Source organism: Protomyctophum bolini, assembly GCF_963924005.1.
Source record: "Protomyctophum bolini genome assembly, chromosome: 7".
Classification (NCBI taxonomy): domain Eukaryota; kingdom Metazoa; phylum Chordata; class Actinopteri; order Myctophiformes; family Myctophidae; genus Protomyctophum; species Protomyctophum bolini.
Genome location: NC_137868.1, coordinates 8,681,847 through 8,705,541, shown reverse-complemented (window position 1 = coordinate 8,705,541; position 23,695 = coordinate 8,681,847). Strand labels below are relative to the sequence as shown.

At 40.5% G+C, this 23,695-nt stretch overlaps 3 protein-coding genes across 3 annotated transcripts in view; all 3 read left to right on the top strand.

The window, feature by feature from the left end:
- Nucleotides 1–472: 472 nt before the first annotated feature.
- Nucleotides 473–3,184, top strand: LOC308318516 (phosphomevalonate kinase-like). Its single transcript, XM_080768098.1, has 5 exons — nucleotides 473–600; nucleotides 741–804; nucleotides 1,473–1,625; nucleotides 1,854–1,983; nucleotides 2,401–3,184. The coding sequence occupies exons 1-5, from the start codon at nucleotides 509–511 to the stop codon at nucleotides 2,574–2,576; spliced, it is 615 nt and encodes a 204-aa protein (XP_080624224.1). The 5' UTR covers nucleotides 473–508; the 3' UTR covers nucleotides 2,577–3,184.
- A 347-nt stretch (nucleotides 3,185–3,531) lies between these two features.
- ttk (ttk protein kinase) lies at nucleotides 3,532–15,596 on the top strand. The gene is made up of 25 exons (XM_080767101.1): nucleotides 3,532–3,632; nucleotides 4,018–4,102; nucleotides 4,271–4,493; nucleotides 4,664–4,770; nucleotides 4,866–5,009; nucleotides 5,147–5,249; nucleotides 5,676–5,754; nucleotides 6,340–6,449; nucleotides 6,906–6,990; nucleotides 7,479–7,593; nucleotides 7,912–8,134; nucleotides 8,938–9,044; nucleotides 9,481–9,627; nucleotides 10,230–10,402; nucleotides 10,592–10,746; nucleotides 11,266–11,386; nucleotides 11,507–11,599; nucleotides 11,803–11,960; nucleotides 12,622–12,773; nucleotides 13,507–13,631; nucleotides 13,729–13,803; nucleotides 14,062–14,238; nucleotides 14,625–14,721; nucleotides 15,079–15,164; nucleotides 15,251–15,596. The coding sequence occupies exons 2-25, from the start codon at nucleotides 4,018–4,020 to the stop codon at nucleotides 15,323–15,325; spliced, it is 3,015 nt and encodes a 1,004-aa protein (XP_080623227.1). The 5' UTR covers nucleotides 3,532–3,632; the 3' UTR covers nucleotides 15,326–15,596.
- Nucleotides 15,597–18,227: 2,631 nt separating this feature from the next.
- bckdhb (branched chain keto acid dehydrogenase E1 subunit beta) overlaps nucleotides 18,228–23,695 on the top strand; it is a 66,756-nt gene continuing 61,288 nt past the window's right edge. Inside the window, exons 1-3 of the mRNA XM_080769241.1 lie at nucleotides 18,228–18,461; nucleotides 21,938–22,015; nucleotides 22,605–22,673. Of these exons, the coding sequence (XP_080625367.1) occupies nucleotides 18,266–18,461; nucleotides 21,938–22,015; nucleotides 22,605–22,673 (343 nt within the window). The 5' untranslated portion in view covers nucleotides 18,228–18,265. The remainder of the gene's footprint in view (nucleotides 18,462–21,937; nucleotides 22,016–22,604; nucleotides 22,674–23,695) is intronic.

Here is a 23,695-nt window from a genome sequence, read left to right as displayed (position 1 = left end):
TGCACAAATATATTTTATGCTTTTCACAAATGTTAAAAATTAACATTGCATTGTCTATTGTTATATTGGTAAGTAAATGTCGTTTAATTCTCATTTCCAACCCTGCTTTAAACGTAACATGACCCCCATTATTTCACCCCGATGGTAGAGTCTAAAATGTGACGATGACGTGTTCATCTGGTGTTACCATAATCTTTAGATTAGATGTGCAGGCAGTAAGTGACGCATTCATTCATTGACACATTTTTACAGGTTAATATGCATAATAAACTTGTGCCGTTCCAATGCGGACATGATAGCAAATTGTTCATGTGTACATTTATGATTCATTATGTATGTGCCCAAATTAAGTAAAAATAACCAAGTATCTTTCTACCATCCGTTTATAGATGTTGCATTACGGTAGTACCGGCAGTAGCCTCAGTGGTGTGATTGTGAGGTAAACAATAACAGGCTGCTGCAAAAACTAGAGGTTCATGTAGACAAATATTTTGTGGAGACTGACATAATGGAGACAGTAGAAGAACCAAAACTCATTCTTGTGTTCAGTGGGAAGCGAAAATCCGGGAAAGATTACGTGACTGATTTAATTCATAAACGGTAATAAGTTGACAGTACTGTGTGAGTTCAACACGCTGTCCATATAGTTCTGTTGGGTTTGTGTACATTCATTGATTTAGATGTTATGTGTAATTTGATTTAGACCGTTTGTGTGCATTGATGAACGCTGTCTCTTTCAGACTTGGTCCTGATGCGTGCTGCATTCTGCGTCTTTCTGGTCCTTTGAAGCAGCAGTATGCACTGGTGAGTTGAAGGGTTTTTTAAAAATGATGCATGGTATGTCTGTTTGCTCATGATTCAACATACCGCAGCAGCTGATACACCGTAACCGTATAGCTAGAAATATGAACCAAACCTGGCTCAACCAGAGCTAACTCAAACTCACATGTCCAACCCTGGATAAAGGATTCTGAAATGGAATAGAGCGTATTTATAGGTACATGGTGTGTGTGTGTGTGTGTGTGTGTGTGTGTGTGTGTGTGTGTGTGTGTGTGTGTAAATTATCGTGTTTGTAACCTGTCAAATATAGAATACTGTACCCTGATATTTACCCACTTCTGCCATGAGATCAAATCCCATCTAGTATAAAAAGGTAGGTGGCTAGCGCACATCCAGTTCCTGTCTGTTGCTGGACTAAGGTACATACAGTGAAGAGAGGAGAGTCCGCACACAGGTTTGCTCCAAGGTGTTTGCTTTTTATTCAATACACCATAAATTAGACACAACGTTTCGGCCGTGAACGGCCTTCATCAGGTGATAATCGGCAGTATATGTGACAAATCCCATCAGAGCATGGTCTCCATGACTCCATCTCAACATTCCTACTGTCTGTCTCTCCTCCTTTTTTTTTATTTCATTGGAGTGAAATGTTTATGATGCTTAACATGTGGCCACTGTCTGTTCATGTGTAGGAACACAGTCTAGACTTTGGGGAGCTACTGGGAGCAAGTGAGTATAAAGAGAAGTACAGAGCCGATATGATACAATGGGGAGAGAGACAGAGAGAAAAAGACCCAGGATTCTTCTGCAGACTGGCCACTAGAGGTGCCCAACAGCCTGTCTGGGTAAGAGAACAGGACACACACACACACACACACACACACACACACACACACACACACACACACACACACACACACAAAACGAGAGTTTAGAATTAAATTAAACATTTGACGTTATTATTCTCATCCTCCGTAGCAACAATGCATGTGATGCGACAGGAGACGTAACAGTTCCACAGCAGTTCTTACATAGTTACATTACACTGACTTCCATGACTCCATCCCTCCCAGATGATCAGCGATGCTCGGCGCCTGTCGGATGTGCAGTGGTTCTGGAGGGAGTACCCGAATCAGACCCGCTGTGTCCGAGTGCACGCCTCACAAGAGACCAGGGCGGATCGTGGCTGGGTCTTCACTGCTGGTTTGTAGAATCTCTGCAAAGTTACGTTTATACAAGAAGCCCTGTGATGGCCTAACCACCTACAATATACTTAGTTGGCTGGGTCCCCCATGGCTCTATACTAGGTCTGCTGGTACCAAATCTGACAAAAATAGCTGATTACGATGCGTTGTGAGCATGTAGATCAGCTAATTGTCGCTGAATGTTTTTCCCAGAATAGGGAGTGGTGTGGTTAATAATGAATAATACGCTCCATCTCTTACGAGTGGAGGGTTGGATTTAATGGTTGGAGAGACTGCTATAATGCAAAGGCTGCATGTTTGACCCCCTAACAACCACTGCTGTGTGTTGTGAGCTTGTAGATCTGCTATTTTTGGCACAGGACATCGGCACGTTGTACAACTTGAGCATAAAGTTTTACACGTCCTTTTTCTGCAGGGATAGACGATGCAGAGTCTGAATGCGGCTTGGACAGCAACGTGGAATTTGATTGGACGATCAGGAATGAGGCTGATGCCCCGCCACTGAATGAGCAGCTTCAGTTAATTTTGTCTTTAGCTGAAACGGCAGCGGGACTGAAACAGACCAACAATTTTATAATGAGTGAACACTGAGACATCGAGTGGACCAGGAAGCATGCCGCGATGAGAAGAACGGATCATCGTTGTTTTCTTGTTGAGCAGAACAGTGCCATAGAAACGCATTTCAAATCTTCAGAAATGAGTGATGTGTTGTGCTGAATTTAAGAGGAATTACTTTTAATAAAAGTTAAATTATGTGAATCACCTCTCAAACCACATGCATTGTGGATAATGTACTGTTTTCCCATCAACACTTTTGTTATTGGCTGTAATATTTCTGTGCAAGACAAATATTGGAACTCACAGACTCTAGTTAGATGGATGGGTGGATGGATGGACACACGCATGTAAAATAGTGTCCTCTTTATGTCAGTATTGTTACTGATTGCAGTACTGTTGACAGTGACACATTTATCTGCATTCTTTCAACGGTAGATGTCATTGCAGTGAATATGAATTGCGTTGCATGCTGATATAATGGTGTCAACAATATTGCAAGTGATTGCAATATTACACGCTGTTATATTGTACAATGGCATTGGATTTATTTGCATCAATATATGTTTTTAAATGAATTAATAACATTAATGTATTCATGTATACATTTGAATATAACTCTGTTAATAAATATGTAGCCTACATTCTGAATTACATTTTGAATGGTAAATGCAGATGTAATTTCACAAACGGCTGTTACACAATTGATCCACTAGATGGTAGTCTAGACCACAAATAGCTTATTCTGCAAATCTGCACTGTTTCAATTTCTCCCCAGTCAGCCGTGTCAAATGTGTTTAACCTACCACCGATATTAAATAAAAACGTAATTGTTTAATTCAAGTTAAATGTGATGCTTTTTTATATATCAAATTTGATATACAGTACTCTTAATAAAAATTAAACATTGTGTTTATTTATTCAACATACATGTCTGGTACGTATAAGTAACACAAACCACCCAATGAGATCACAATGCAGGCGGAAGTGGCAGTTTTGAATTGAAAGTGGGACTCGCCTAAAACAAAAACAGACGGACAGATCATACTTAACCGTTCGCATATTTTACATTTTGCGAAAAATAAAAACACGGTGAGGTGGACTTTTGTTCAAATGTCCTTTCCGTGAAGATGTTGCATCAATACTTGTATCTTCAGATGTGTTTTTTAGATAACGTATTACGTTAGATCCATTTGTCTTTGAGATTAGTTGCGAGCTATTTTGCTAACAGTAACTGGAGCTAACCGAGCTACTGTTGTTCGTTTCAGACCGTGGCTTAACAAAAATGACCCCCAATGATAAAGTAGCGTTAGCTCTTTGTTTTAGTAGATCGGGATAATCTGGATGACCTATTTCATGATGTTTTATACATGGTTAAGTTATAGTTGAACTAGCTATTTACTAAACTCTACTAGTGAGACACGCTGCATAGCACTCTGTTTAGCGTCAAAGTAAAAGTGCCTTCTACCATTTTCAGATGGAGGAACTTGAGACGGATAGGAAGCAACAGCTCGACAAACTTCGTCTAAAACTGGACAGAATAAGGCAATCTCTCAACGAAGGTAATATGCAGCCCAGTGGCTCTGTCTAGAGTACTCGTTATAGATGTCATCGAGTCTGACATTACACAAATGTCAGAATCGATAAAATAAATCTATGACTGAGTAATAAAGCAAAATGAACCAGGTTGTAGCCTGACAAATGTTTCTGACACCACTGTTTTCTTACAGATGACACTGGCAACATGAACAATGTCATAAGCAAAAACTCTCCTGAAGCTTGTCTCACATATCTGATGAAGTTGGAGAAGAAAGGTGACCCTCAGACAGACCAGAAGCATCTGTGCAGGGTCATTGACTTTTATACTAGAGTGTTCTCCAATATGCCACTGGGAAAGCACTGTCAAAACGAGACCTATGCCAGGATGCTGGTCAGATTTGCAGAGCTGAAAGCGTGAGTAACTAATCATTAATTACACTGCAGTCACCGCTATTTGTAGTCAGTTTTAACACAATGTTTGGCAGTGTGTAGGTAGACCCTAGAATGAAATGTGTCAACATCAGCATTGCAAAACACATTTTCTTGCTTTTTCATATTTATTTCCCCCCCTCCCCTTCAATCAGAATCCAAGATGTCAAAGAAGCAGAACCCAATTTCAATTTAGCAAGATCTCACTGCCCCAAATTTGCATTTGTCCACATTTCCTATGCAGAGTTTGAACATTCCCATGGTAAGGAGTCGAGATTTAAAAAAAATACAATTTGTATTGAAGGTGTTTTCTTTTGTGTGACTGTTGAAGTTTCAATGTCTGCTGTCTCTTGCCAGGCAACACAAAGAAAGCCATTCATATTTTGCAGAGGGCAATTGAAGAGGATGCTAAACCAAAAGAACTGCTGGAAGCTATCTTGCTCAACCTCCAGACAGGGAAGACACAACTTGCCTGCTCTGAGGATAAGGAAAACGCCCTAGGTCAGAATTTATGTCTTCTTATCATGAGGACTAATAATTTTTAATAACAAGATCATAAAAACACATTTGAAAACAAAGTTTACTAAGAAAGGAAGAACTGTGTACTTGAATCTGTATGTTTTCTCTCTACCAATTAGCCCACAATAAGGTGCGTGATTCTACCAAGCAATGCTCTGAGTCTAAGGTCAGGATTTCAGACGGGACAGGCGAGTTGCATCTCCCTGGTATTTTCAGTTCAGGGTAAGAATAATCATATTTCTCCCATTTCAAATGGGGTATTATTGTAAAAAAATGTTTACCCTAGAAAGCCTATAAATTGTCATACCTTTAAATCCAGGCAAGCATCTGTGTTATTTTAGTTGTTACTACTACTGTATATATTGCTTCTGTCTTTGTTTTTGTTTTTGTCAATTAACGCTCTACTTGATCATCATAATAATAATAATGGTACTTGATCATACTACAGCGTCAAACAAAATCATCAAAGGTATCAGATCTGCAAGCTTGAAAAGCGGCGTCTTTGGAGCTTGTAAATCTTTTTGGGATCCTGAACATTTACAGTTTTGAACCGACAGTTTTTCAGAAAACATAGGTTTAGGATTTAGAAGGCCTCGAGTCTAAATGGGTTGATCAGTGCATTTTAGCATCTGTCTTCTGTTTCCTCAGGAGAGAGCCCTTCAATGCATTGTCAGATGACCAGCTGCCGAGCTGGAGAACCGGGCCTCAAAAAAGAGCTGTTGGCTTGGTGAGAGCTTTCTTCCAATTTGAACTTGGATATGTTCTCTAGAGTTGTTCCAATACCAATACCAGTATCCGGGGGGAAAAGCTGCCAATACTGCCTAAAATGCTGGTATCGGTATCGGCGAGTCTGTCACTCTTAGCTCTATGCCATTCCGATACCATCTCATTCATCATGATGATGATGTGTAATTTACAGTCAATCATTTTGTATGTTTGAATGCTTCAGCTGATGTTGCTGTTTTATCTCTTGCTGTACAATTCACAATCATTATGATTTTACTAACTTGGAGCTGCACTTTAACTATTATTAATGGATTTGATTTATTCCTAGATCAGTGGTTGTCAAACTTTTCAAATTTTAAGGACCACCATAACTCAGAGTTTCAGACCTGTAAGGGTTCATTTGGAACGCCCTCAAGGAACCCAAATGGTCCCTGGTCTGGACCCCACTTTGAAAACCACTGTGCTAGATTGGTTTAAATTACACACTGATCGGGTCGGCACTAGGTATCGAAAATGGTATTGGTAGTACATCTCTACCTCATTGTGACATCAGTCTAAAATTGTCTTCTCACACTTTGCTTTTTAGCCGGGGAGAGTTCCCATACTTCCCTTCTCCATCCCAGAAACGGATGATGACGACAGTGAGGGGAAGTCGTCAAAGAAAGAGGATGTATTCATCCCAAAAAGCGTTTTTAGGTATGTGTTTACAATGACAACCTGCATATGCCACAAATGCATTGAGAGAGGATGTATTTTCTTGAGCATTTGCTGCAACTCACACTGGTAGTAACTAGTATCTACGTGAAATGCAAATCTCTCTCAGGTGTATGTATAAATAGTTTACACATCTGAAGTACCTGTCATTTCACATTATTAGTTACAATGGCACATTGCCTTGATGGTAGATTTACAATCTGACAGTTTTGTAGAATTACCCTAACCCATTAAGACCTGAGGCTAATTCTACGAATGTCTTATAAATCAGTAATTCTCAGACTTTCAAGATTCTCTAAATATGTTCAAAAATAGCAGACAGCAGTGACGCGCTGTGAGCTATTTTTGGATAGCCAACGCAAAAATATAAAATGACACAGATACTTTCCTGGTTCAAATGAGGTAAGATGAAACTTATTTTGTTTCATCCTGTTTCAGGCAAACACCTGGTCCCAGTTCTAGTGCCATGATCACACAGTCATCCTCCAAGAAAACTGTCACTGATGGTGATTTCCACCTTAAAGTGAGTAAAACTGACTAGTTATGGAAAACTAGTACCATACCATTGTTTGTCGGCCACATAATTCATATAAACCGGGACATTTTCTCACCAAAATTACTTTACATGTTTAGATTTTTGTTTGTGTTGTCCATATAGAATATAACTGAATAATTCTATAAAAACAGTGTCATTAGGACCCCTCTTCAAGGCAATCCAAAATGACAGTTTGAAACGCAGCTCTTGTAAGGAATTAGACTAGATAACATAAATGTTGTAGTACTTTGTAAATGCATACTAAAACTTGTGCTGTGATCTACTACGTATACACTGCAGTGAGTGCTTACATAGTCTTAATGCTCACAACATGTTGAAGACAAGACACATGCAATATCTGCAAAATTAGACTGGTATGCCGGTCCTTTTAAGGTTTCTGATTATATGATAAAAACATTGTAAGCACCCATTTTCTTACCAAGCCATGACCTAATAAATAAATGTTGTGTGCACAGCCACCAAATGTCAGTCCGGACCCCCGGCCATGGGTGGACGAGGACCAGGCAATGGTGGACTCTACCACCACACTGCTTCACAGACCGGACAAGGGAGGCACTGATAAAATGGAAGGTAATGGATGGACCACAGAGAACCTATAGATATTCTTACACATTCATGTCGATACAAGACAGAGAGTAGAGGACAATTGATGCTGCAGTTTAATCCCTTTGTACTAGAATATCATTTTAATTTTCTCATCCATGTATTGAGTTGTACTATTACTGTGATGCTCGACTTTGTTGTAGCCTATATATTACTCTATTTATCCTGCTGATGTTAAAACTGTACTATTTGCTTAGTTACCCTCGTAAAAGTCTTCTGTTGTGATCTTGGCTTATCTAATCTACATAAATGATGTGGTGATTTGATCACTGTTGTCTTTTGCAGATACCACATCCACTTTTAACCAGATGGTCAGTTCATATTCTCCTGAGTCATGTCAGAGATATCTCTGTAATCTGGAGAAGACGGGAAACCCTCACACTGACTTGAACTTCCTGAATAAACTCAAGGACCTCTATGATAAAGTATTTGCCAAACTGCCAATGGTAAAATACAGTAAGAACGAGAGCTATGTGAGGATGTTGGTCAGATGCGCAGAACTGAAGGGGTGAGTATGAATTGGAAATATGTCATAATCAGGTTCCTAGAGAGATGCATGTTATTGATCTAATTTTAATCAATGCCTCTATTGCATTTATTTTATTACCTCCAGGAGGCCAAGTTTACACCCCCTCCATCAACATATCTTGAAATGTAATGGCCAGTTTGCCATGAAATGTGCTGTGTAGTGCACATTCATTCTCCCACAAGCAAATCATTTTTACATGTTGGTCACCCTTACCTCTAGTGCCACCATGAGGCCAAACCTTTAGCTACAGTATCTCTTGACCACTTAGTCTTTCCTCTAGCTGCAGCACATCAGGCTAACCATAAACATTTGTGGGAGGAGAATTATGGCTTTATGGCTTGGTGGAGGGCTGCACTCTACTCTCTTGTCGAGTATTAGATACAAGACATTGTCTATATAGAATAGATTATAGAGGGTATGTGCCTGACATCATCATCCCTGACGTTATGCGGGAACACCTACTGACTGAGTGGTAAAAGACTACTTTCTGGCCTTGACAGCCCATAAATCCAAACAGTAAAGTCCTATCAGATTGTATTAAACTGATGATATAAGAAAACGTCCTTCTGCACACCTACAATGGACTGGTGCGTCGGATAACTGTCAAAGCACTGTTGCTCAATAAATCTAACTCAAGTGAAGACAGTGTGCGGGATTCATTTTTCTCTATTAAACTGATTATGACATTAAACTCACTTTGCCACTCACTTTATGTACATAGCATAATATTCTCTGGTGTACAAGAGAATTTGACTGGGGTTGACAGCTGTCTTCTTATGTAGGATTGAAGACCCAGAAGAAGCTGAAGACCATTTCATCGTTCTAAGATCCCACTGCAAAGGCCTAGCCTTTGTTCACGTTGCACATGCCCAGTTTGAAGTCTCGCAAGGTAGAATACCCCATCTTTTATTGCATTGACATACCCGTATATCAGCTGATTGACCCCATTCAGGTACTGGTGTCTTAGATCCAAATGTATTATATTATAATTTACATTGTTAATATCGCAGGCCAGCAACGGCATATGGATATTTAATTTGGACCAATTTAAAAATGTACCTTTAGAATTGATCAAACCCAACTCCTTTGATGGTTGTCGTCTTTAGTTGTAAACCATACTAGATTTCAATAATCAATTTTGAGTTCATTTTGTTATATTGTACTATTTTCATGTATGTATGGCAGCATGCGCTTATAAAAGGCATGTAGACCGTAGACATGAACAGTATAGTATCCTGTGTAAAACCTTGTCCAATGTTTCAAAACTGCTGAATTGATGCTGAATTGCCTATTTCATTCCATTTTCCTTCCCTGTGCCCCATAAGGTAACACGAGAAAAGCAACCTCGATTTTACACAAAGCAGCGACACTGAAAGCCAAGCCAGCTGAGCTCCTGGAGACAGCCCTGGCAAATCTTAAATCAGGGAAAAAAGAGCTAATGTTGGTCTTCACTGATCAGGAGAGCCCTGCAGGTAAGTTCAGCATGCTTTGAGTGTTAATATTGTGGACTGATCATTCTAACCACTCAAAGGAGAGTCCTTGAGTCTCCTACCGGAAACACAACTGGTCATCAAACTATTGGCGTAGGAATACGACAAAATCAAAAAGATATCCATGAATTCTAGGCTTCATGGGGTGTGTAATTGATTAAAACTGAACTACTCCTTTAACATGAATCCAACACTGATGATGGATTAATCAAGTCTATGTATGAAATCTGCAACACACTCACTCTATACTAGGCCCCCTCCTGGCCTAGTTTAGAGACCTGCACAACATTTCCGAAAATGGCAGATCTATAAGCTCACAGCACGTTGTGTTGGGACACTTTGTGAGCTTGTAGATCAGCTCTTTTTGCTGGATGTATGCCCCAGAATAGTGGTATACTAGTGGTTCAAGTGGTCAAAAGAAACTGAGGAATCACATGCAAAGCATTGTGAAGTTGTAGATCACCATCATACAACAAAATATGTATAAAATAGGGCTTATGTTATATAGTTAAATGTAAAATCAGTGACTTAAAAAGAGAAAAAATAAACATTAGCTTTATTCTTACCACCTTTCCTTATTGCAGCTATGCGGACCAGTGAGCCACTGAGTGTAGCAGCTTCTGGAGGCAACTATGCTGTGCAGGCACCTGGTCGGGTACCTGTCACCCGCCCTGCACTACCGCCTCAACCTGTTAGCAAGGAGCCTTCATCAGAGTGGAAGATACCATCTGCTGTCAGCCGACCTGTTTCCTCACAGGTCTGATACAGTATATTAGTTGGAGGTTAACCAAACATATCACTGTTCGTCTGTTGTTGTTTTGATCTCCTGTTCGGTTTTGTGTTTCTGGAAGCGTGGTCGTCATGCAACATTTTAACTGTGAAGTTGAATAGATTTTGTATATCTATTTTAGTCTCAAAACAATCCCCCAATTGTTTTTATTCCTAGGAGAAGCACACTTCTCCTCCTGATGCCAGGCCTGCTCCATGCCGGCAGGATTCACTGCCCACTCCACTCCCTCTGCCATCCACACTGAACACAGTCAGAAACCAGGTTTACCAGACTCCTAACAACCCTATGAGAGACCCCTATGGGAATAATAGGTAAGTCACTGATGGTAGGAATTTCACTTTATAATCTGATTAAGGTTAGGGTAAGTGATTTATTTTTGTTTAAATAAGTATGAAATGGCTCTATATTCTGATTGTCCTCATTGTTATATACATTCTACAGTTCTATATTCTATATTGTTCAGTAACAGGGGCCCCCAGCTCTTAGTAAACAGAAAAGTCAGACAATTTGATTAAATCAGGAGAGGGTACTTACACATGATACAGATTAATCAAGTGAAATTGGAAGTGTTGACACAATGAGCAGACAACATTGGAAATGGAAAACTATAAATTTGAAGTTGATAAATGGGTACTCACTTTTGCAACCCCCCCTCCTGAAAATGTAGGTTCTGTTTTGTAAAGAGGCCTCTGCTACTGAAGATACTCTATAACAATGATTACTGTATCTCAAGCTCACAAGTCACGATGCATCTTGTGGATCAGCTATTTTTGGCACTTCTTGACGAAGTGTAAATCAGGCATTAGAACTGTGTGTCCTCCCGTCCCCAGCTACATCACTCCAGTTGTAAAGAGAAACCTTGAAGTGACTCCCTCTACAGCACACACATCTGGCCCTGCCCAGAGCCACTCCAAAGCTCTCCACCAGGTGCCATGCACCCAAACCCCACAGGTAGTTTATTTTGACTCTGAAGAAATCGTTGCTGATAACATTCGGCAGTGGCATTTTGTGAGTTTCTTATGAGATGAACATGGCAGCACAAGAGCAAATATATGTGTATTTGTTTTCTAGGCATCCATCACTGCTTTGTCAAATGAAACCATCACCATTAAGGGCAAACAGTTCTTCGTCCTGAAGATGATCGGACGAGGCGGCTCTAGCAAGGTGAGATATTTCTCATGAGCTGATTTGAGCTATTTACAACCCAGAGTATATCCCCAAATATTCAGTATATGGAGATGACAAAGTTCAAAATGAAAGTTGAAACCTAATGCATAATGAATTCACAACTTGGTATTTATCTATTTCACTTCCTATCTCTTGGTCACTTATATTTCCATCCTGTTATTGTTCTATTGTTCTCTCAGGTGTACCAGGTTCTGGATCACAAAAAACAGTTGTTTGCTGTGAAGCAAGTGAACCTGGAGGAGGCTGACGCTCAGACTGTAGAAAGTTACAAGAATGAGATTGAACATCTGAACCATCTGCAGCAGTACAGCGAGCAGATCATAAAGCTGTATGACTAGTGAGTAGTACACGCTACACAACACAATGGGTATGTGTAAGAAATCACATATAGTGTGTACTGCATGCTGCATTGGTATGCTATCTTTCAACATACGCTTGAGTGCATGCACAACAGTACGTTGTGTGACCAAAGAGACCACATGGAATGTTAGGAAAGTGCCCCATCTTGTAACAAAGCAGAGGTACTACGGATACTGTTTTATCACTGTACATATTTGTGGAAACTGATGAAATGTCAGTTAAACATTACAATTTAGGCATTTAGCATCCAGAGCGATTTACATTAATTAAGTGTTCACTGTTTACTTTAGAAGCATAATTGACATTACGATGACATTGATGTTTTTTTGTTTGTTTGCTTGAGCTTGTAAAGTAAAAGCAAATCGCTATACAAGCTACACTTTCAGACATAATAAGTCTTCTACCAATTTGGCATACTGGTAAATATAGCGCTTGTATGGAAATTCGGATTGCAGCCGATCTCTATGCTTCGACAGTTCAGCTTCACCATGTAATCCATATTTTAGGTACATTATTGGAGTTTCAGAGATTCCCTGTCTCTCCAGCTCTCTAGTAAAGATAGAATACTTAAAGGATGCCATGTGATTTTGTTTTTTTAATAATTCCTGATGGAAATCATGTTGTGCTTGTAATTGCAGTGAGATAACAGACAGTTGCATCTACATGCTGATGGAGTGTGGCAACCTGGACCTGAACACGTGGCTGAAGAAACGCAAGACTGTTAACCAACTAGAGAGGAAGTATTACTGGAAGAACATGTTGGAGGCAGTAAGCACCATCCATAAACATGGTCAGGATCTCTCAATCTTCCCGCTCTTTCTCTGGCTCTCTCTTTCCCTGTGCACACTTGGCAAAACATTTAAGGAACACTTCACCTATTTCCAATTAATTTTCATATTATTGGTCCTCAATAATGCTCAAGATAGAAGCATTTCTGTCTGCTCACTCTGAGGTGGGCTGTGAATTGTTCAGAAATGTGCTTCACTGCTGTGCTTACCAATTACCTACTTCAGTGGTAAGGATTCCAAGTGAATGGCCTTTCTCTTCCGGGTAAGGTAGAATGGTGAAATAGAAGGCGTTGTTGCCATCAATAAAACTGTCAAATCTTGTCTGAAATCACGACTTTGATGTCACCGGTAGGCATATTTTTGAGGGGCGATATGTCCAGCTTTTGGTGTGTGTGCACAAACTTTGTCCTACAAAACATTAAAATGCCATTTTGACAATGGACAATTTTGAGTGTTCCTGTAAACACAAACATTAAAGTCGAAGGCGAGGACGCAAATTCTGATTGGCTGGAAAGAGATGATGTATTGATGATTTACGATAATAAGATCGCCACTCACGGTGTGATTTTTAAACTATCCATCTACACAATTCCACAGTCCACCGTTGACACACAGAGCATGTATAATGGTACACCCCATAGTGAGCATATACGTATATCTCTATGTATAAATATATATATATATTAGAATATTCTTAATTCAATTATTTTTATGTATCTTCTGTGTTCTTTACAGGAATTGTCCATAGCGACTTGAAGCCAGCCAATTTTGTCATAGTGAATGCTTCCCTGAAGTTGATCGATTTTGGCATAGCTAACCAAATCCAGGCGGATCATACAAGCATTATGAAAGACTCTCAAGTAAGTGATTTATCATAATGACATCAATGCTCCATATGTTTTCACCGTTAATGTAATATGTAATGCAATTAACGATATATTCTTGTTTTCCAAACAGGTTGGAACAATCAACTATATGCCACCTGAAGCTATACGCTACACGACATCCAAACACGGGAAAGCAAGCTCCAAGGTACTCATATTCAACAACGTATATTTGCTGGTTATGAATCTTTCATTTTCAATGACACATTTGTTTTATCTCTGGAACCCACTAAACCCTCAGTGACAATTTAATTCTGAGATTGTATAACTGGAACCAAATGGACCATTTGGTTCCAGTTGTTCGCTCTCTGAAACCCACCCCCTAGGGGTTTCCTGCAGTTAACGTTGAGAGCCAGTACAGAAATACTCATCTAAAGTGGTGTTTATTTCATATTTCGGTCCTCAGATCAGCCCTAAAGGTGACGTGTGGTCTCTTGGATGCATCCTGTACTACATGACCTATGGGAAGACGCCATTCCAAAGCATCACCAATCAGATACAGAAGCTGCACGCCATCACGGATCCCACATTTGACATAGAATTCCCTGACATTCCAGAGAAGGATCTGCTGGATGTATTGAAGGTGAGAGTCTTTGATATATTTAAGAAGAACGTACATTTAAAGAATGCCTGTTTGGACCCACCCATTAGGATCGTCCTCAGGTACAAGAGCAAGAGCTATTTGCACATCCTTATATAGTGAAAGTCGGGTCATAGTAGTTTTTTTGTGTGTGTGTGTGTCCTCTTTATCAATCTATTAGTTTCGCCAACATTGTTCTTGTGAAACACTTCTGTTACTAGTTGAAGTATTCATTAACATTCCACACAAAATTGTTAGTCATCACCTATGATTACACACTGATCCATCAATAGCTCCAGAAATGTGTTTATTTCAGATGTGGATATTTCAGTATAGAATGATAACGGCTGGTGTTGTATGACATTCCATCTTCTGCTTGACTCTGCCAGAGATGCTTGGTAAGAGATCCCAGAGAACGGATTTCCATTGCTGAACTTCTAGACCATCCGTACATCCAGTTTCAACCACAGGCATCACCTGAGCCAGGTATACAGTACAGTACAGTAGTACAGTACACAACACTTGCATGCACATTTGACATACTTGACTGCATCATTTATTTGAGTGGTTCTCAAACCTTTTCACGTCATGGAGGATGCCCCCAAATTAAATTGATTTGGCCGCAGACCCCCATTTCAAAGTATTTTGAGATAGGGCCGTGTCATGGCAATGGGCAATTTACAAGCTCACGTATCACATCGCCAATTCACCATGTGTTGTAAGCTTGTAGGTCGGTTATATTTTAATAGCCCAAAAAAAAGATGAATAAAAATGGGTATTGTTTTGGTGTGTGACAGCGTCCTATAAACTAAGCTTACTTAAACTTATTTTCTCCTCATTCAGAACATTTATACAACAGCGATCTTAAGAAAATACTCAACGACCTCGCAGCCCTCCAGTCTCCAAACAGCATCGTCAGAGCTGCTAATGTAAGTTGATGGAACAAAAAAATATATATATACAGTATATCTGATCCTTTTTCTTTGACTTATTCTACGACATTCTCACTTAACAGAACTTGGCAAGAATGTGCAACAGTGGCAGGAAGCTGGATGTTGCAGAGTGTGTGAAGTCAAGTCATCAGTCATAGAAAACTATGCTTCCCCATTTTGAACCCCACTTCAAGCTATTGTCTTCCATTTGCCCTCTCATCCTGGAGGGAGCTGCCTAACCATTAAACTGAAATAACATCTTGCATTTAATCATATGTAATGTAAATGTAATATGTAATGCTTTCTTGTCATATTTGTATGCTGGTGTTCTATTTCTTCAAGTCAATATCACTATGTTATTTGTAACACACTAGTATTGTTATAATAATTTTATCCTAATGAACCTTTTATTTTTACAACATTGTAAAACAACTTTTATAGGAACAACTTTTACTGTGGAATAAAAACAAGGATGCCTACGTTATTTGCCTATTAGTTATTTCTATGGTATTATTTAACTAGTGATCTTAACATAAGTAGTAGCCCATAGTGTCAGTATGGGCAGCTTGTTGTACCAGTACATCCCTGGACATGATGCTAGTATGTCGCAGAGCAGGGACTTGGCCCCCATCCAACCAAGATGCCGAGTGCCAAGTCATTTTTATGGGCTTTGGTATGACTACTAGGGATTGAATCATTGAACCCTAGGTCAGTTGTGTAACTTTCGCAACGTTAAGCCGTGTATATGTTCAACACCACAGCCATGCAAAATAACATTGACATCTATGGTGGCGAAAGCTTGACCTGCATAGCAACGGTTGCTAAAGTATTTGGATTTGTGTTGGACAATCGCTTTTTGGGGTGGGATTTTGCGAAGGGCTAATTGTATCATAGAGCTCAGTCAGTGGAAGTCAATGTGTTAACACATACTCTACCATACATAAAATGTATTAATAAAAACAAGTAGAAGACTAAAAAAAATAAAGGCAACAGTTTCCCCCAGGCACGGCAGGTATTTGGCATTTTTGTAAAGTCCTCCCTAGGACTGAAAATATAAACTGACACTTGACTTACTGGCTGAATAATAATTTAAAAACCAAATAAGTTCACCCTACCTTTAACCTTGTATTCTATTTTGACATGCTGTACAATGATGGTGTACAAAAGTAAAGGAAAGAAATGTACAAATCAGAATCCTCTTTACTGTCACATCAGTTTTACAAGTAAAAAGGTTTGTGCATAGTTCCCATTGTGTTATTTTTTCACAGGAAACAGAGGGGGGGGGGGGGCATAGTCTTGTTAAAATACAAAAGGGGGTTCCAGATACTTACAAGCAATTTTTTCAAACGGCACAACCATGTCATGATGTGACACGTGACGTGAGCTTCGTATCTGTAAGATCTGCTATTTCAACTTTCCGAATCCGGAAAGTTCAGATGTTGCATTCAGGGGGAGGGTGGGATAGGCAGCTCATTCCGCTTCAGCTCAATGTCAGATGTCTGGTGGAGAGGGCTCAGTTTAGCCACATCCTCCAGGAGACTCTTGTTCTGGATGATCTTCTGCAGTTTGATGGATGGTTCCTTGTAAACAAAACAAAATAATCACATTAGACATTAAGCATATCATGGTTGCCTCTATTTAGTATTCAATGGTGATTATACTGAGAAGAAATTAGCTTTCAAGAATAACAATTAAAACATCAGAAATGCTTCACCTGCAGTACACGATGTACTAGTAATGTAGTTGTAGGCCATTGTATACACTAATAACCTACAGGCTCTTGCATAAAATGTACCTGCGCCATATTCCATGTTCCATAATAAATTAGCAGTGAATGTACACACAATGAACAAACATGTAAACCTACCAGATTTCAACCAGTGTTTTGTTCTTTGAGAGTGCAGACATTTTGGGAAAAGCACATTGGTGTGGTTGTGCACATTGTGGACGTGATTCACTAGTGATGACCACTTTGCCACAGTATCTTCACCCGAGGGGGACTTATGGGTCGACCAGTACAGATGATTGACAATACTTTGTTGCCATTTCTGGATCACCTCACAGTCCTTCTCCTTCCCTAGCTGCTCCACCTTCTGAGACACATCTGGATAGTAGGCCTACATATAGGAGAGTGGAATTAAATAGAATTACCCTAATAACATTGTTGTGGCATGTGTAAGATAATAAGTAGAATCAAAGATGCATTTTTTTGTCTCATTGATTTACCTTTTGCAACCTGCCGCACATCGTAGTAGTGAGTCACATCTGGCTTCTCTCTTAGATAAATGTATTTGTTGTGGGTGTCTGTCTGTGATGAGGGTGTCAATCTTTACACCAGAGCTCTCCAGAAGGTTCAAGCTGCGGATCAGGCCTTCCTTCTCCATTCCGTTTGAATGGCTGACTTCGTTACCCTGGGAAGACATTCATTGAATAGTTTCGGCTTTGTTAATGATCATGTACTTACAGCCTTATATCAAGTGACATCTGAAGTAAAAGGTACAAAGAACGTGTCATTTTTGTATACATTCAAAACATGTTTTACCATTTAGTAGTCAGTTGGCCTAAACTTTAAAGCAACATAAAAATTACACCCTTGTGAAGTGAGGGGCGCTCTTATCATCTTATCATCACCTCATTACGGCCAATCACAATTTGTGTCCTCACTTTTGTCTTCAATGTTTGTGTTTACACACGTTTGCCTTCAATGTTTGTGTTCATACACTTTTGTCTTCAATGTTTGTGTCTTTGTAAATGAAAGACAGCCATTTATCGTACAGATCGACCTTGTCATTTGTTGGTAAACGATGAAAGGATGTTTTAGCACTAGATATGTTGCAGCCAGGGACATAACAGGTTGCCATGATGGCTCTGGTTTTTCTTATGTACACAATACACACATGAATGTAATGTTCTTTCTTGTTTTGAGAGCGTCACAAGTCCGGTTATTGGTGCATTACTGCCACCATCTGGTCAGGAGTGTTCTCTCTCTCTCATCATCCGCCACAGACACGGCCCTCCGTTTAGACCAATCACAGCCCTTTCCTGTCAGCCACCGTGGTGTCCTTCCTGCCTGCTCGCCTCCAGTCACAACAACAGACATGGCGGCCGCTGCACGGTTCCTGGTCCGCGGTGCGAACTCTAAAGCTTCTATCGGCTGTGTTGTGACCGGCGGAGCTCCGGGACGGTTCGGGGCCGCCGTGTTGAGGCTGTCCCCCGGCTGTAGCTCCCATGCGAGCACACAGCGGAGGCATGCGCACTTCACCTTCCACCCTGACCCTGTCCCCACAGAGTATGGTGAGTTGGCTCTGCTACATTAGCTCCCCCCACACAGCTAGCTAGCAAGTGCACAGGGTTCAGGGTTGCATAGCTTAGCTTACCTGTCAAACCAGCCAGAAGCAAAATTCAGCACTATTCTGTCAATATGTTATCAGAAACTTGGTAATCGTTCCATAACCAGTTGGTTACCTGTACCACTGGTAAGTGGTAACCACTAACCAGTCTGGTTACCTGTACCACTGGTATGTGGTAAGGTAACCTAACCACTAACCAGTCTGGTTACCTGTACCACTGGTAACTTGGTAAGTGGTAACCAGACCTACACTGGTACTTCTAGGCACCTTCTTTTTTGACTTATGTCCATCTTTGAGGGTTTGTGTAAACACAAACATTGTCCTAACACAAACATTGAATGGCCAGTTTTGAGTGTTTTTCCTAACACAAACATTTAATGCCATTGACAATGAATGGCCAGTTTTGAGCGTTTGTGTAAACACAAACATTATAAACACAAACATTGAAGATGAAGGTGAGGATGCAAATAGTAATTGGCAGAAATGAGATGATGTATGATGACATGTAGGGGATGAATCTAGAGTTGCAATACCCTCCATTGACTACCCAGTACCCACTCATCCAAATTGCTTTTGCGATCTGCTTGTATTAAACAACGTTAAAACTCTGCACCAACATTGCAGCTGTAGGGAAAGCTTGAATTGTCCTTTCAATCTGCAGTGCAAAGCTTTTGTTTCAAGAAAATCCACCGTAGACATGTTATGAGCTACATTGTGTGCAGGTGATTCTTTTTCTAAGTGTTGGAGTTTGGAAGCACTCGTTTTTATTAACGGGTCAAAGTTGTACGATTAGTCATAGTCACACACGTTACCGCAGTGAAATTTGTTCTCCGCATTTGACCCATCTCTTGGAGCGGTGAGCCACAGTGTGCGCCTCGCTCGGGTAATCATTAGTTGATTTGACCCCCAATCTAACCCATTGATGCTGAGTGCCAAGCAGGGAGGCATTGGGTCCCATTTTTACAGACTTTGGTATGACCGTATGGCCGTGGGATCGAACCCCCGACCTCCCAGTTTCAGGGTGGACACTCTAACCACAAGGTCACTGTCTGGTACTGCTGCCTCCTGAAGTACTTTAACTGTATGTGCAAATTCCAAACAGGTGGTAAGCAGTGCCGTTCAGTGAGTTTGACGAGTGCTTCCAAACTCCAACACAATAATTTCTTGACGGAAAGATTTTTATGAAACAAAAGCTTTGCAGATTGAAAGAGGATAATTCAAGCTTTCCCTAAAACATTGCAGCTATAATATGGAAGCAGTTGTTGGGTACTACATACCACCAGTTTCCAAATTGCACATAATGTAGGTAGGTACTAGGTAGCTCATAACATTCATGATTGTCTACGGTGGGTCTTTATGAAACAAAAACATGACAGATAAAGAGGATAACCAAAGCTTTCCGTACTTCTGTAATATTGGTGAGTTTAATTAAATGAAGGGGCTGTCAAGGGTTTGCATTGCAACTCTAGAATGCATCTACTGCAAGTTGATTGCGACTAGTATGAATACTTTATAGGCTCATCATGAATTATTTATATTATTTCTGAGCATTTTCCAAAGCAGTTTTTTTACACACAAACAGCCAATTGAACATACAACATACATATGTAACCTGGGTACTAAGGCCCGGAAACAGAGCCAGACTACGCCACTATGGGAATTTCACCCAGAGAATACATGTACAATACAGGTTGCAAGCCCACTGGGCAAAGATAAGGGGAGCAGAGACGTGCAGTTCCAGTTGAAATATATTGTTTTATTCATAACTCAAAACAGAATTAAATACATAAGATTTGAATTCACTGAAAGATCATGGGTTAGAAATGTATATAGTTATCAATTACAAAATACTAATTAAAATGACCATTACAAAAAGGTCAATATCAAAAAGGGATTATGAATGACAGTTAGGGGCCCATGTGCTATACTATACCAGTAGCAGGGGTTTTAAAGGGTGTCCTCACTGTCCTGACACAGGAGAGAGGCAGGGAGTGAGGAGAGAGAAGGGAAATGTCTAACCGCCACCAAATAGCCCACACACAGCAAGACACGTCACTCTTCAATCACTGCAAGACAAGAGATACTGTTAAACACTCACAATAAAACTGGGAATAAGCATGCAGACTATACTAAATCCCAAACACAGCCTACCACCCGTGACCATCCCACCTGTCGGACTATTATCTGAACCACCTGCTATACTGGCACGGCTGGGGCCAAATGTACACGTTATGAGGAACTACTAATGGAAATCACGAAAACAGCTGGTTTGCACAAAAAATAAACAAAACGAATGAAATAACCAAAATAGGGACAAAAACAGCAGAGGTAAAGAGCTCCTCCTAATAAAACAAAAGGACAATATTAATAACCAATACTTATTACAATTTAAAACATACAAATACAATAGGCAGCTCTTTACCTCAAATTAAGAGGGCCACACTAGGCCATGAGATCATGCTCTGGTCCATAAACGCCGCATGACACCGAACCGGAGCCGAAGGGCGCCGCATGCAGTCGGCATACGAGGCCATGACTCGAGGCGCCATGCCACTTAACCATCAGCAGTTGATGGGCAGACAAGGCCTTAAGCCTACGACATGTGGGGGGAAGAAGCAGCCTATCCCAGGGAAGCTGGGATTCCCACTGTCAATGCCTGCCCTGCAAGAGTTAAGGAACATTCATATTTTGCTCAAAACATACATTTATCAAAACACATGAAACCGTGCATACTGCATACCATCAATGAGTCTCTTGTTGCACCTAGACCCAACACACCACCAAGCAACCACAACAAGCCAGCCAGCTACTCTGATGGCTGGGTGTGGCTCCCCTTTATTCAGTCAGCAGCCAGGTGTCACAGCTGTCCTGAATATGGGTGATTGGGGAGTCACATCACATGTCTAGGAAAGCTCAACTCACTACACATACAATACACCAGAATTATTAGCAAAGATGCTAAATTCACCATTCACAATGTTTTAATGTTGTTTTATGCTTTTTCTTTTTTTTTCTTTCTCTATTGCTCTGTAAAGCACTTTGAGCTGCATTTCATGTCATGAACTGTTCTATACAAATAAAGTTGTATTATTATTATTACAAGACCTGTCCAAGTTGCCCATTCATTAAAATTGAACTCTGTCCCATTCTTTCTGCTCGCTGAAGAAACATTAGCAACTTCCTCCTATGCCCGGGAATCCTGAGGCGTTCCCAGGCCAGTGTGGATATATAGCACCCCCCATCTGGTTCTTAAGTTGGTCTGCAACGGGGTCTCTTCCCAGTGGGACGTGCAGCGAGGACCTAGGGAGACGCAAATACATGCACCCATACCACAGTATCTAGGAGGCCCACGCATCATGTCGTAGTATTACTTTGTATATAATCTCTCTACATTATGGCTGTATGCTGCTTCTCTTGTAGGTCCAACTCAGAAGATGAACTTGTTCCAGTCTGTTACCAGTGCCTTGGACAACACCCTCGCCATGGACCCTACAGCAGGTAGATGGCTAGAAATTGGCATGATAGCCATTTGAATGAAAATATAATAAGAGACACCTTTTAGTTCCTGATTGTTAACTACTTAACCCATTCTGACCGGGCACCCATTTTGGTGTTAGCATCATGTTATGCTTTACCTATTGAAAAATAGCAGATCTACAAGCTCATATCGCGCCACCGAGTGGCGCGATACGAGCTTGTAGGTCTGCTATTTTTGAAAAATTCGAAGAACGACTGACATTTTTAGAATCTGATCTCAGGTCAGAATGGGTTCATCAGACCAGTGTGTGTCCAGTGGAAACCTCGTATGAATCTGATCTCAGGTCAGAATGGGTTAAAAATCCAGCGTATCCTTCATTGAACGTCACATAGTGGAAATAGCTGATCTACAAGGTTACGACTGTATGTTTGCCTATTTTTCCCAAATGTTGTTCACCTGTTATGACATGCCCAGAATAGGCATAATAGAGTTCATGTCATGTGGTTAACAACCATGTGCTTTTGAAGTAATGTAGTCAGTGTTTTTCTAGAATCTAGCTTCTAGCTTAGAAGACATGTACTCATATAACTAAATGTCTCTGTCCTGCAGTTATCTTTGGGGAAGATGTGGCCTTTGGAGGAGTTTTTCGATGCACAGTGGGTCTTAGAGATAAATATGGTAAGTGCTTTATTCCCTTCATTCTGTCTGGAGAAGTATCAACACCTTTTTGTGGGCACCAAAAAAAAAGCTACAAATTGTGTACAGCAGGATCTTGCCACTAGGTGGCAGTATTGTACTTAGTAGAAACTAAACCTCCTATTTGAGTTTACTGTTTGTCAGAAGGTCCAAAGGGATCCGTTTGCGTTCATTAGTCCAGCGCATGCAGCCACAGTGATATTGTAATGATTCCTGTAAATGTCTTTGTGAAGTTATGATTAGATTTGGATGGAGCTTCCAACATAGGTTGACAAGATGACCAACGACCTAAATTCTATTTTTCAAATTATCTTTACAAATAATTGAATGGCCTGCCCTACAGTACATCTTATCCAGAACACCTTTATTTTACACCTATGGCAAAGATAGATATAATCCATTATAGTGGGAAAGTTTGTATTACTCTCATTTTTGTCCAGCTAATGGCCACATTTAATGCCATCAAAATGCATTAGGCAGTACTCTAGTCCAGGGCTTGGCCATACACGACCACATTTCAGAATCTCTAAAGACACATTTGAAATGTACATACAGTGTCATCGGGCCTTCCGTCAGTCATGTGGCATTCCACTCACATTAACATGTTTCATTCAGCAAACGCATTTCCATCATAATGGATCACATTTCTTTTCATAAAAAAATAAATTGTCTCTGCCGAAATGAAAACACTCGGATGGAAACAGCTCTTGACGTCAGGAGTGTTGACATTCGGAGAGAGGGGTCATTACTTTCCAACTCATCCATATAGACAGCGGCTAAGCAGCAAGCTGTCGCTCTCCCTGTTGTTGTTGCTCTGATAGGAACGTCACAGCCCCCTGTAACCCATAGCTATTGTACAGCACAGGGTTTAATGCAGGGGCATGGCATAGAGGGAGCTCTTTACAAGGCTGATGGATTCAGCCCAGTGATATGGCCTTGCACCCTGCAGGATAGTTGCTACTACTGAGCTCTGAAAACAACGGCTTATATGGAGCAAACTGGCT